General features: G+C 49.4%; 1 protein-coding gene across 1 annotated transcript; it reads right to left on the bottom strand.

Moving 5' to 3' along the window:
• Positions 1–202: 202 nt before the first annotated feature.
• Positions 203–11,292, bottom strand: LOC139535262 (taste receptor type 1 member 3-like). Its single transcript, XM_071334588.1, has 8 exons — positions 11,089–11,292; positions 10,588–10,888; positions 9,989–10,345; positions 2,825–3,241; positions 2,512–2,715; positions 1,929–2,049; positions 1,255–1,625; positions 203–1,075 (listed from the first exon to the last, which is right to left on the bottom strand). The coding sequence occupies exons 1-8, from the start codon at positions 11,289–11,291 to the stop codon at positions 203–205; spliced, it is 2,847 nt and encodes a 948-aa protein (XP_071190689.1). The 5' UTR covers position 11,292.
• Positions 11,293–12,952: the final 1,660 nt, after the last annotated feature.

Raw genomic sequence — 12,952 nt, 5'->3', positions numbered from 1 at the left:
TTGAACTTAGTCACACACATCCTCAATTGTCAAGTCTTTGTTATACATTTCATGTGCATGTAGACTAGTTTGATTGAAAGATTGTAGTTATATGTCTCTGCAAAAATTGTGAAACAGTGCATTATAAACTAAATTGAATACATTATTTGAACATTAAACAGAATAAAGGTCACTGTCCCAAGTCTTGTCCCTGTCCCTTCCCTTATCCCTGTCCCTTCCCTGATCCCTGCCCCTCCCCTGCAGATCCCTGCCCCTCCCCTGCAGATCCCTGTCCCTTCCCTGATCCCTGCCCCTCCCCTGCAGATCCCTGTCCCTTCCCTGATCCCTGCCCCTCCCCTGCAGATCCCTGTCCCTTCCCTGATCCCTGCCCCTCCCCTGCAGATCCCTGTCCCTTCCCTGATCCCTGCCCCTCCCCTGCAGATCCCTGCCCCTCCCCTGCAGATCCCTGTCCCTTCCCTGATCCCTGCCCCTCCCCTGCAGATCCCTGTCCCTCCCCTCCAGGTCCCTGGTCATGTTCCTCCTGAGGAGTTGCTTCAGCCCCCTCGAGGAAGGTACGAAAGTGCTCTTCTGTGTTGAGCTCAGGTTTCTTCAGCAGCAGGTGACATTTTGGCAGATAGTAGGCCACCATCAGTCCCATGTTACTGAGCAAACTGACAGATACATGAACGATGGAGCGGTCTTTGTCATTCAGACCAGTGTAGATGGGGATGAAGACCACCCAAACCACGCAGTAGGTCAGGGTGGAGAAGGTGATATCTCTGGCCAGGTTGTACTGTCGAACGGTCTTCACAGCCATGAAGGTGCACATGAAGGATGTGAGGGCCAGGAGGCCATTGAAACCCTGCATCAGGCCCAGACCTAAAATGGGTTCCACAGGGCATCGCAGGAACTTCCTCACAAAGTTCACCTTCATCTTGGCCAGGTACTGGGATAGAGAGGGCCCTTCCTGGACATAGTAGCCACAGATCCCTGCCTGCACTCCACAGCAGGCCAATACTAGCAGACAGCCTCCAGGGCCTCTCAGTGTATCCAGATGAAAAGGAGCCTTGCCAGGGAATTCTGTCACGTACACAATCTGAGGGAGGACAGAGAATTAGCTATTCCAGGATTCATGATATTCTGCGTCTTCCTCACTCATATTCATCCAAATGTCTCCTGAACTGTTAGATTTTTTAAATCAAAGAAAACCTATTTACCTATATAATATATCCAATGTTTCATGTTTGTTTTGTGTTCCACAGGTCTAGGCCTTACCTGCAGTGAGATGGCTAGGATGGTGGACAGGGTGACCGTTTGGAAAATAGAGCTGACGGGCAGCTGCAGACGACACACCAGCTCCCCCGGCTGGCCCAGGAACAGCAGCAGGCAGGCACAGCCCCCCATCAGGCTGAGGAGGGCCACACCACCCAGGGCCCCCCCAGAGGCCCTCACCAGTGGAGACCCCCGGTGCTGCAGGAGCAGGACCCCCACAGCCCCCTGACAGGCCAGCAGCACCAGCATGGCAAGCAGCAACCCCAGGGACTCAGGCTGGCCCCAAGTCAGGAAGTCAAAGGTAGGCTCTGTGCAGTTGGTGCTACGTACCAGGGACCACTGGCCCTCTAGACACTGGGTACACTGGATGTCCACTGGAGACAGAGAGGGAGCAGAGACGTGGTTAGAATGATAGAATGATAGAACCAGATAAGAGTACAAAGTCTTATAAGACCACCACTCACATCTTTCAATTTTGTAAATTTATTGGGCATTTTTTAAACACAATGTTGGCCGTGTGTGACAAAGGTGTAAAGCTGTTAGTCTGTTCATCTGTTAGTTTCAGCATGTTGCTCAAGGAAAATATCAAAGAAATCTACAAAACCAAATCACAAGAGTGATGGCTTTTTTAATGCCTAGATTGATGGATGTAATTTCTGTGAGTGTGAATCACCCACTTGTGCCATTCTGGAAGGTGCCCGGTAAACATTCAATACAGTCATAGCAGCAGGAATGGAAGCCTTTCACTCTGCGCACCTGGCCAGGGCCACACTCAGAGGAACAGGTAGACTCAGGGGCCTGCAGCAGAGGTGGGGTCAGACAGGATGTGGTGGTCAACACCACAGGAGGCTGCTGAAGGGAGGACGGCTCATAATAACGGCCGGAATGGAGCGAATGGAATGGCATCAAACACATGAAAACCATGTTGTTGTTTTTTTATACAATTCCACAAATTCTGCTCCAGCCATTACCACGAGTCTGTCCTCCCCAATTAAGGTGCCACCAACCTCCTGTGGTAAACACACTTAAATGAAGACTTTTTTAATGTCAAACATTTGAGCAGCTTTAACCAATAGTGGTGAAAATTGAGTTTGGTGCATAAAAGGAAGATGCAATCTACTCTAGCTGAAGGAACTTAGAAACGTTACCACTTTGTGGAGCATAGCTGGCACATTAAAAAGGCTTAATCCCAGAGGTAAAAATGTGAAAAGCCAATCAAATCCAACATTATGTTTGATGAGGAGATGGGGCGGCGATTACCTTAGTACTGCCTGTATGCCATTGGATGAGGGTGTTGTTAATTGACAGGTTCTTATAGAAGGTGCCGACATCTTTGAAACTCAGACTGTTGTTTCTCCAGACCCACTGTAGTACATTGTAGCCAATGTTTGGGTTTCCATTACTGTCAAACTCAAAATGACTTCCATTTAGACTGAAGTTTACCTTCTTCAGCACCTCCAACAGCTGCAGGGGGAAAGTGTTGTTAATTACATTTGTAAAAGTATCCTTGCACAGTCTCACATAATCATTATCATTATCTGGAGAAAAAAAGTAACTGTGAGGGAGAATGTACCTGCCAGGGATAGACTTTGCTTTTAGCGCCCCTCGGGCAGCTATTGGCATTGCACCTGAGCAGATTATGCAGTGCGTGTGCAACGCTGTAGATGGCAGCATAGACACTGAAAGCTGACCTCAGCAGTATGGGCTCTGTCACTAGACGTAAATTGTCTGGAGACAGGTTCCAGCAGTCTGGGCACTGGTTCATACCACGGGTTGACTCTGTATCTGGTGAGGGCTGCCTGGCCCTCTCCTCTCTGATCCTGGAGAAGAGTTCCCTGGTGTAGGGTGTGAGCAGGCCCAGGGTCTGGCTCTGGACTGCGAAGGCGATGATAGTGCCCACAGTGTGGATGTTTGGGAGAGTTGATACGTCTCTGTGCAGGGCCCAATCTTCGCTGGCCACCCACACACCTGTCAGATTCCTCCTGATCACCTGATCACAAACAGCATGTTGGTATCGTAGCAATGGTCATTGAAATTGTTAAAACGTTTTTAAAACTATTGTAATAAATGAAATAGTTGGAAATAGATTAAGTAACTCCAAACTTTTAGAATTGTTTATAATCTATCAGATATTGACTGAATTATAGCACATAAAACATTTTACTGACACGGAGAAATTATGAATGAAGTTCAGGGATTTTGGTGGGAATTCATGTAGTACATTTATTGTCAGAGGTAACTTTTTTTCTTAGAATGCACTCATATATACTTTTTCTTATTGTATCAGGTATTTTTTTTTAATATTTTGTGTTAAAATAAAGAAAATCATATGTGCCTCATTTCCATAAATATGCAGGTTATATTTGCATATATGAAAAAATTAACATAAAGGGGTGGAACAGGGTTGAAACCACCAAACACCTGCTCTGTCTACCCTACCAGCACTCACTCTGTCTACCCTACCAGCACTCACCTGCTCTGTCTACCCTACCAGCACTCACTCTGTCTACCCTACCAGCACTCACCTGCTCTGTCTACCCTACCAGCACTCACGATCTCTGTCTACCCTACCAGCACTCACCTGCTCTGTCTACCCTACCAGCACTCACTCTTTCTACCCTACCAGCACTCACTCTGTCTACCCTACCAGCACTCACCTGCTCTGTCTACCCTATCAGCACTCACCTGCTCTGTCTACCCTACCAGCACTCACCTGCTCTGTCTACCCTACCAGCACTCACCTGCTCTGTCTACCCTACCAGCACTCACTCTTTCTACCATACCAGCACTCACTCTGTCTACCCTACCAGCACTCACCTGCTCTATCTACCCTACCAGCACTCACCTGCTCTGTCTACCCTACCAGCACTCACCTGCTCTGTCTACCCTACCAGCACTCACCTGCTCTGTCTACCCTACCAGCACTCACTCTTTCTACCCTACCAGCACTCACTCTGTCTACCCGACCAGCACTCACCTGCTCTGTCTACCTTACCAGCACTCACTCTGTCTACCCTACCAGCACTCACTCTGTCTACCCTACCAGCACTCACCTGCTCTGTCTACCCTACCAGCACTCACCTGCTCTGTCTACCCTACCAGCACTCACTCTGTCTACCCTACCAGCACTCACTCTGTCTACCCTACCAGCACGCACCTGCTCTGTCTACCCTACCAGCACTCACTCTTTCTACCCTACCAGCACTCACTCTGTCTACCCTACCAGCACCCACCTGCTCTGTCTACCCTACCAGCACTCACTCTGTCTACTCTACCAGCACTCACTCTGTCTACCCTACCAGCACTCACCTGCTCTGTCTACCCTTCCAGCACTCACTCTGTCTACCCTACCAGCACTCACCTGCGCTGTCTACCCTACCAGCACTCACCTGCTCTGTCTACCCTACCAGCACTCACCTGCTCTGTCTACCCTACCAGCACTCACTCTTTCTACCCTACCAGCACTCACTCTGTCTACTCTACCAGCACTCACTCTGTCTACCCTACCAGCACTCACCTGCTCTGTCTACCCTACCAGCACTCACCTGCTCTGTCTACCCTACCAGCACTCACCTGCTCTGTCTACCCTACCAGCACTCACCTTCTCTGTCTACCCTACCAGCACTCACCTGCTCTGTCTACCCTACCAGCACTCACCTGCTCTGTCTACCCTACCAGCACTCACTCTGTCTACCCTACCAGCACTCACCTGCTCTATCTACCCTACCAGCACTCACCTGCTCTGTCTACCCTACCAGCACTCACCTGCTGTGTCTACCCTACCAGCGCTCACCTGCTCTGTCTACCCTACCAGCGCTCACCTGCTCTGTCTACCCTACCAGCGCTCACCTGCTCTGTCTACCCTACCAGCACTCACCTGCTCTGTCTACCCTACCAGCACTCACCTGCTCTGTCTACCCTACCAGCACCCACCTGCTCTGTCTACCCTACCAGCACTCACCTGCTCTATCTAACCTACCAGCACTCACCTGCTCTGTCTACCCTACCAGCACTAACCTGCTCTATCTACCCTACCATCACTCACCTGCTCTGTCTACCCTACCAGCACTCACCTGCTCTGTCTACCCTACCAGCACTCACCTGCTCTGTCTACCCTACCAGCACTCACCTGCTCTGTCTACCCTACCAGCACTCACCTGCTCTGTCTACCCTACCAGCACTCACCTGCTCTATCTACCCTACCAGCACTCACCTGCTCTATCTACCCTACCAGCACTCACCTGCTCTATCTACCCTACCAGCACTCACCTGCTCTATCTACCCTACCAGCACTAACCTGCTCTATCTACCCTACCAGCACTCACCTGCTCTGTCTACCCTACCAGCACTCACCTGCTCTTTCTACCCTACCAGCACTCACCTGCTCTATCTACCCTACCAGCACTCACCTTCTCTATCTACCCTACCAGCACTCACCTGCTCTATCTACCCTACCAGCACTCACCTGCTCTATCTACCCTACCAGCACTCACCTGCTCTTTCTACCCTACCAGCACTCACCTGCTCTATCTACCCTACCAGCACTCACCTGCTCTATCTACCCTACCAGCACTCACCTGCTCTATCTACCCTACCAGCACTCACCTGCTCTGTCTACCCTACCAGCATTCACCTGCTCTATCTACCCTACCAGCACTCACCTGCTCTGTCTACCCTACCAGCACTCACCTCCTCTATCTACCCTACCAGCACTAACCTGCTCTATCTACCCTACCATCACTCACCTGCTCTATCTATCCTACCAGCACTCACCTGCTCTATCTATCCTACCAGCACTCACCTGCTCTGTCTACCCTACCAGCACTCACCTGCTCTATCTACCCTACCAGCACTCACCTGCTCTATCTACCCTACCAGCACTGACCTGCTCTATCTACCCTACCAGCACTCACCTGCTCTGTCTACCCTACCAGCACTCACTCTGTCTACCCTACCAGCACTCACTCTGTCTACCCTACCAGCACTCACCTGCTCTATCTACTCTACCAGCACTCACCTGCTCTATCTACCCTACCAGCACTCACCTGTTATGTCTACCCTACCAGCACTCACTCTGTCTACCCTACCAGCACTCACCTGCTCTGTCTACCCTACCAGCACTCACTCTGTCTACCCTACCAGCACTCACTCTATCTACCCTACCAGCACTCACCTGCTCTGTCTACCCTACCAGCACTCACTCTGTCTACCCTACCAGCACTCACCTGCTCTGTCTACCCTATCAGCACTCACCTGCTCTGTCTACCCTACCAGCACTCACCTGCTCTGTCTACCCTACCAGCACTCACCTGCTCTGTCTACCCTACCAGCACTCACTCTTTCTACCATACCAGCACTCACTCTGTCTACCCTACCAGCACTCACCTGCTCTATCTACCCTACCAGCACTCACCTGCTCTGTCTACCCTACCAGCACTCACCTGCTCTGTCTACCCTACCAGCACTCACCTGCTCTGTCTACCCTACCAGCACTCACTCTTTCTACCCTACCAGCACTCACTCTGTCTACCCGACCAGCACTCACCTGCTCTGTCTACCTTACCAGCACTCACTCTGTCTACCCTACCAGCACTCACTCTGTCTACCCTACCAGCACTCACCTGCTCTGTCTACCCTACCAGCACTCACCTGCTCTGTCTACCCTACCAGCACTCACTCTGTCTACCCTACCAGCACTCACTCTGTCTACCCTACCAGCACGCACCTGCTCTGTCTACCCTACCAGCACTCACTCTTTCTACCCTACCAGCACTCACTCTGTCTACCCTACCAGCACCCACCTGCTCTGTCTACCCTACCAGCACTCACTCTGTCTACTCTACCAGCACTCACTCTGTCTACCCTACCAGCACTCACCTGCTCTGTCTACCCTTCCAGCACTCACTCTGTCTACCCTACCAGCACTCACCTGCGCTGTCTACCCTACCAGCACTCACCTGCTCTGTCTACCCTACCAGCACTCACCTGCTCTGTCTACCCTACCAGCACTCACTCTTTCTACCCTACCAGCACTCACTCTGTCTACTCTACCAGCACTCACTCTGTCTACCCTACCAGCACTCACCTGCTCTGTCTACCCTACCAGCACTCACCTGCTCTGTCTACCCTACCAGCACTCACCTGCTCTGTCTACCCTACCAGCACTCACCTTCTCTGTCTACCCTACCAGCACTCACCTGCTCTGTCTACCCTACCAGCACTCACCTGCTCTGTCTACCCTACCAGCACTCACTCTGTCTACCCTACCAGCACTCACCTGCTCTATCTACCCTACCAGCACTCACCTGCTCTGTCTACCCTACCAGCACTCACCTGCTCTGTCTACCCTACCAGCGCTCACCTGCTCTGTCTACCCTACCAGCGCTCACCTGCTCTGTCTACCCTACCAGCACTCACCTGCTCTGTCTACCCTACCAGCACTCACCTGCTCTGTCTACCCTACCAGCACCCACCTGCTCTGTCTACCCTACCAGCACTCACCTGCTCTATCTACCCTACCAGCACTCACCTGCTCTGTCTACCCTACCAGCACTAACCTGCTCTATCTACCCTACCAGCACTCACCTGCTCTGTCTACCCTACCAGCACTCACCTGCTCTGTCTACCCTACCAGCACTCACCTGCTCTGTCTACCCTACCAGCACTCACCTGCTCTGTCTACCCTACCAGCACTCACCTGCTCTATCTACCCTACCAGCACTCACCTGCTCTATCTACCCTACCAGCACTCACCTGCTCTATCTACCCTACCAGCACTCACCTGCTCTATCTACCCTACCAGCACTAACCTGCTCTATCTACCCTACCAGCACTCACCTGCTCTGTCTACCCTACCAGCACTCACCTGCTCTTTCTACCCTACCAGCACTCACCTGCTCTATCTACCCTACCAGCACTCACCTTCTCTATCTACCCTACCAGCACTCACCTGCTCTATCTACCCTACCAGCACTCACCTGCTCTATCTACCCTACCAGCACTCACCTGCTCTTTCTACCCTACCAGCACTCACCTGCTCTATCTACCCTACCAGCACTCACCTGCTCTATCTACCCTACCAGCACTCACCTGCTCTGTCTACCCTACCAGCATTCACCTGCTCTATCTACCCTACCAGCACTCACCTGCTCTGTCTACCCTACCAGCACTCACCTCCTCTATCTACCCTACCAGCACTAACCTGCTCTATCTACCCTACCATCACTCACCTGCTCTATCTATCCTACCAGCACTCACCTGCTCTATCTATCCTACCAGCACTCACCTGCTCTGTCTACCCTACCAGCACTCACCTGCTCTATCTACCCTACCAGCACTCACCTGCTCTATCTACCCTACCAGCACTGACCTGCTCTATCTACCCTACCAGCACTCACCTGCTCTGTCTACCCTACCAGCACTCACTCTGTCTACCCTACCAGCACTCACTCTGTCTACCCTACCAGCACTCACCTGCTCTATCTACTCTACCAGCACTCACCTGCTCTATCTACCCTACCAGCACTCACCTGTTATGTCTACCCTACCAGCACTCACTCTGTCTACCCTACCAGCACTCACCTGCTCTGTCTACCCTACCAGCACTCACTCTGTCTACCCTACCAGCACTCACTCTATCTACCCTACCAGCACTCACCTGCTCTGTCTACCCTACCAGCACTCACTCTGTCTACCCTACCAGCACTCACCTGCTCTGTCTACCCTACCAGCACTCACTCTGTCTACCCTACCAGCACTCACTCTGTCTACCCTACCAGCACTCACCTGCTCTGTCTACCCTACCAGCACTCACTCTGTCTACCCTACCAGCACTCACTCTGTCTACCCTACCAGCACTCACTCTGTCTACCCTACCAGCACTCACTCTGTCTACCCTACCAGCACTCACTCTGTCTACCCTACCAGCACTCACCTGCTCTGTCTAGACTGGCCCATTAATACTGTTGATTTCAATGTTCTCTCTCATAATTCAACAAGTGTGTCAATAGCAGGATACCTCCGGATTTAAAATCAATGCGCTTGGCTCTAGATTACACCTATCTTAACATACTTTACATTGTTTGCGAGATCAGACATAATATCACTATAGTCAGTGTTCATTTTCGGGAGTTGCTTTCATTTGAGCGAATCTCATTTGTAAACACTGTATTAAATTCTAACTTTTTTCAATTCCACAAAAAAGGAACACACATCAAAATAAAGTTATCTTTCTTCTCTTTGTTGTGATGTAAGTGTCAAGATGGTGCGTTAGATCCTAGATGAAGCTTTAGGGTTCTTAGAAATACAACGGAAAGCCAACGTATTCCATTGAGCCCATTTCAGCCATTACCGGGGTGTGTTTGACAGGTCATTACAAACATTTCATAACATACATAAACGGGGGAAAACAACAGGCACAAGCAAGAGTATAAGAGTAGCAGGAGTACATTTTATTCATCAATCCAGTGAGATTTAAGTGACAAGTGGATTTTGCACCCCTCAAACACAGGAAACAGATAGCTGAAAAAAACTGATCCTAAGATGGGCGGGGCATGCACGTTGCTACTTACAGTTAAATGTTCTAATCTGAATTTAGATACTGTAAATTAGTTAAATTAATGTACTTCAAAAACAGTCAAACCAATGGCTGCATAAAGCTTTTTGAAAAGCTTGTGAGATTTTTTTTTACAATTTTGTCTGCCTCTAGAACTCTTATGTGACTTGCTATCTCACTGACCTCAGTGAAGAAGGCTCTGGCAGGCTGGGAGAGGGAAAACACCACCACCACTCCCACCTTGGCCTCTGCGATGCGGTCCAGGATCTCTCTGACCACTGGCTGTGGGTCACGGTACATAGGGATTAACCCCTCGTAGCCCACACAGATGGAGTTCCTTGCTGCCAGGGTGGAGAACTGGCGCTGGCCCTGGCGTCCGTACTCATCCTCACTGCCCACCACGGCCACCCAGTTCCACTGGAACCTGTTTAGCAGATACACCATGGCCTCCACCTGCCTCTTGTCACTGGGCACGGTGCGCAGGAACGATGGGTACATACTCTTGTCACTGAACATGTCACTAGTTGCGAGGTAGCTGATCTACAGAGGACAGAGGGATGATGGTAATGAGACATAAGTAGCAACGGTAGATATTATGTCTCCACTGCAGTTGTATCTCAAATGTTCATCTGTGTTCCACCACAGCACACAGTTCAATCAAAATCATAGTCGAGGGATTGTCAAACAATGGACAAATCGGAAATCTTCATTTTGCATTACATTATATGAGGATGACATTGTTTGCATTGAAAGATAGCATTCCATCATGTGACCATACTAACCTGTGGCATGAGGAAGAATCCCAGTAGTTTTCCTATGACTGAGACCATCTCTGAGGTGGATGGGCCGATGACAGCCACCACACGGGTCACGTAGTCCGTGTAGTTACACATGACGGCCAGCTCTCGGCTGGAGTCCTCAGTGAGGAAGAAGAGTGTGGGCTTCACGATGACGGCAGACTGCTTGCAGGTGTCGAAGATCTCATAGCCCAGCCTGATGCCAGGGAGTAGGGTGGAGTTGGCGTTGATCTCATCCACTGTGTACTTCATCACAAGAGCCATACCTAGCCCATGCTCATTAATCCTGCCAGGCGAAGCACAGACAGGGAGGGGTGGTTACTGCTGTACTATAATTCAATAATTCAAATAATTTAAACGAATGAGAAGCTAGCACTGATTCGAATGAGATATGCATAATCAGCTAATATGATTACAGTATAAAGACACTTGACAGGGCAAAAATTATATTCAGCAAAAAGTACAGTGGGTCTTGAGTTACTGTACCTGTCACAGCTAATGTTGTCCGGCTTCACTCTGTGGCTCAGGTTGCTGGTGAGCTCGTTGATGGGGAAGAGCCCCCCGAGGAGGATGTCTCCCGAAGAGTTAAACAGGTTGGTAGTGATATTCTGGAACCATGGTGGAGAGCTCTGACTACGCCCTGCTCCTAACACCCAGCATAGAACCAGCAGTCTCAATGGCACCGCCATGCTGCTGAGGGCAGGTAGAGACAGGCTAGGGGTCATGGCAAACATCAGAGAGAACTTAAAGCAGGCATCGGCGAATGCCAGTGTAGAAAGATGCATTGAGAGAAGGAGAGAGGGTCAGAGGGAAAGAAAAAGAAGGGACAGAGGCCAGTAGAAAGTCATTTGAAAGGTAATTTGCCATACAACCAGTTACCGAGTAATGGAGAAGCTCACCTGTACCAGTACCTTCACAGCCCAGCGAGTCGATGGGGAGAGCTGTACTCTGTCTGTCTGTACCTCCTGTGTCTCCTGTGTTTTGATGGGTAGTGAATAAAGTACTGCGGATCAGGCTGCCCTGTACCAGAGTACAAGTCTCACCAGAGGTGTGCTGTTGCTTTCAACATGACGCCGGAGGTGCATTTACATTTGTGGTACGCCTGAAGATGTTTGAAACAAGACACCAACATATGGAAATTACCAGGCGACAGGTTCCTGTCAGACACTTCCAGAGTATTTTCCTGACATTTGCTTGTGGTTGGCTGATTAGGCCTTGTCAGTATTGTGTGTGGTTAGGGGAGGTTAGATGAGACGAGCACTTTAATACCACATGCCTGATTTGCACAGTTTTTACAAGACAGTTAAACTTCAAAGGTGGCCTTGTGTGTGTTTGAGTTCCTGTGGTGTCTCCATTTCATAGGCATATAATATTTCGGAAAATCAGGTGTCAGGTAGCTAATCAACAGAAGCCAATTTGTCTCTCTCCTGTCCTTTTCTGCTGCCGATAGCACTCTGTTAGTACAAGCTGTTAAACATTTGCCAAAATCTATATTAGCATTCTATATCCACTTCTACCATTATAATCTTAAAGTTAAGCTGGAGCTGTAGTTTGAGAGTTGAGATGTATTATATTTTCTCTCTCATCTGATGTTTGCATATTTGTATTCAGCCCGGATACTCACAGTATTTTGCATTAACCTTTGCATGCCATTTTTTTGTCCATTTGCATTGAGATAGAACATCACATTTCCAGGTTCTTCCAGGTATTTTGCATGAAACAATAAACACTTAACCTTAACACACTCCTTTGAAAAAGTGTTACTCAGTATGATCACTACACCTTTGTACTGTATATAATAGGGCTGAACTTAAATGTACTTATTCTCAGCTCTTTAATTGGGTGACGGAGGATCTGTTTGACAGACAGTGTATAGGTGTATTTGGACCCTAGTTAAAACCTTTTCTCAATAGGGGGTGCTGTTTACACTTTGAAGATTTTTCATTCCCAGATTAAACTGCCTCGTACTCAATTCTTGCTCGTACAATATGCATATTATTATTACTATTGGATAGAAAACACTCTCTAGTTTCTAAAACCGTTTGAATTATTTCTCTGAGTGAAACAGAACTCATTCAGCAGCTCACTTCCTGTCAAGAAGTGAGATTTCTGAAATTGAGGTCTCTGTTCCAGGGTCGGTTTATAAATTCCCTTATAAGCTATGGGGCTACATGCACTGCATACGCCTTCCCCTAGATGTCAGTAAGCGGTGAGACTTTGAATGGAGCGGATAGCACCATCTGGGGGAGTATAAAACCTCTTGGAACGGAAGTACCGACCTTTTCGACGAGGCGCCTGACGCATGAGCTACACCGGCATGGCGTCTTCAAAAGCTTTCGGTTTAGCAGTT

This window comes from Salvelinus alpinus, chromosome 12 (genome assembly GCF_045679555.1).
Source record: "Salvelinus alpinus chromosome 12, SLU_Salpinus.1, whole genome shotgun sequence".
NCBI lineage: Eukaryota > Metazoa > Chordata > Actinopteri > Salmoniformes > Salmonidae > Salvelinus > Salvelinus alpinus.
The sequence above is the reverse complement of the archived record's forward strand: the minus strand, read 5'-3'. Positions and strand labels throughout refer to the sequence as shown.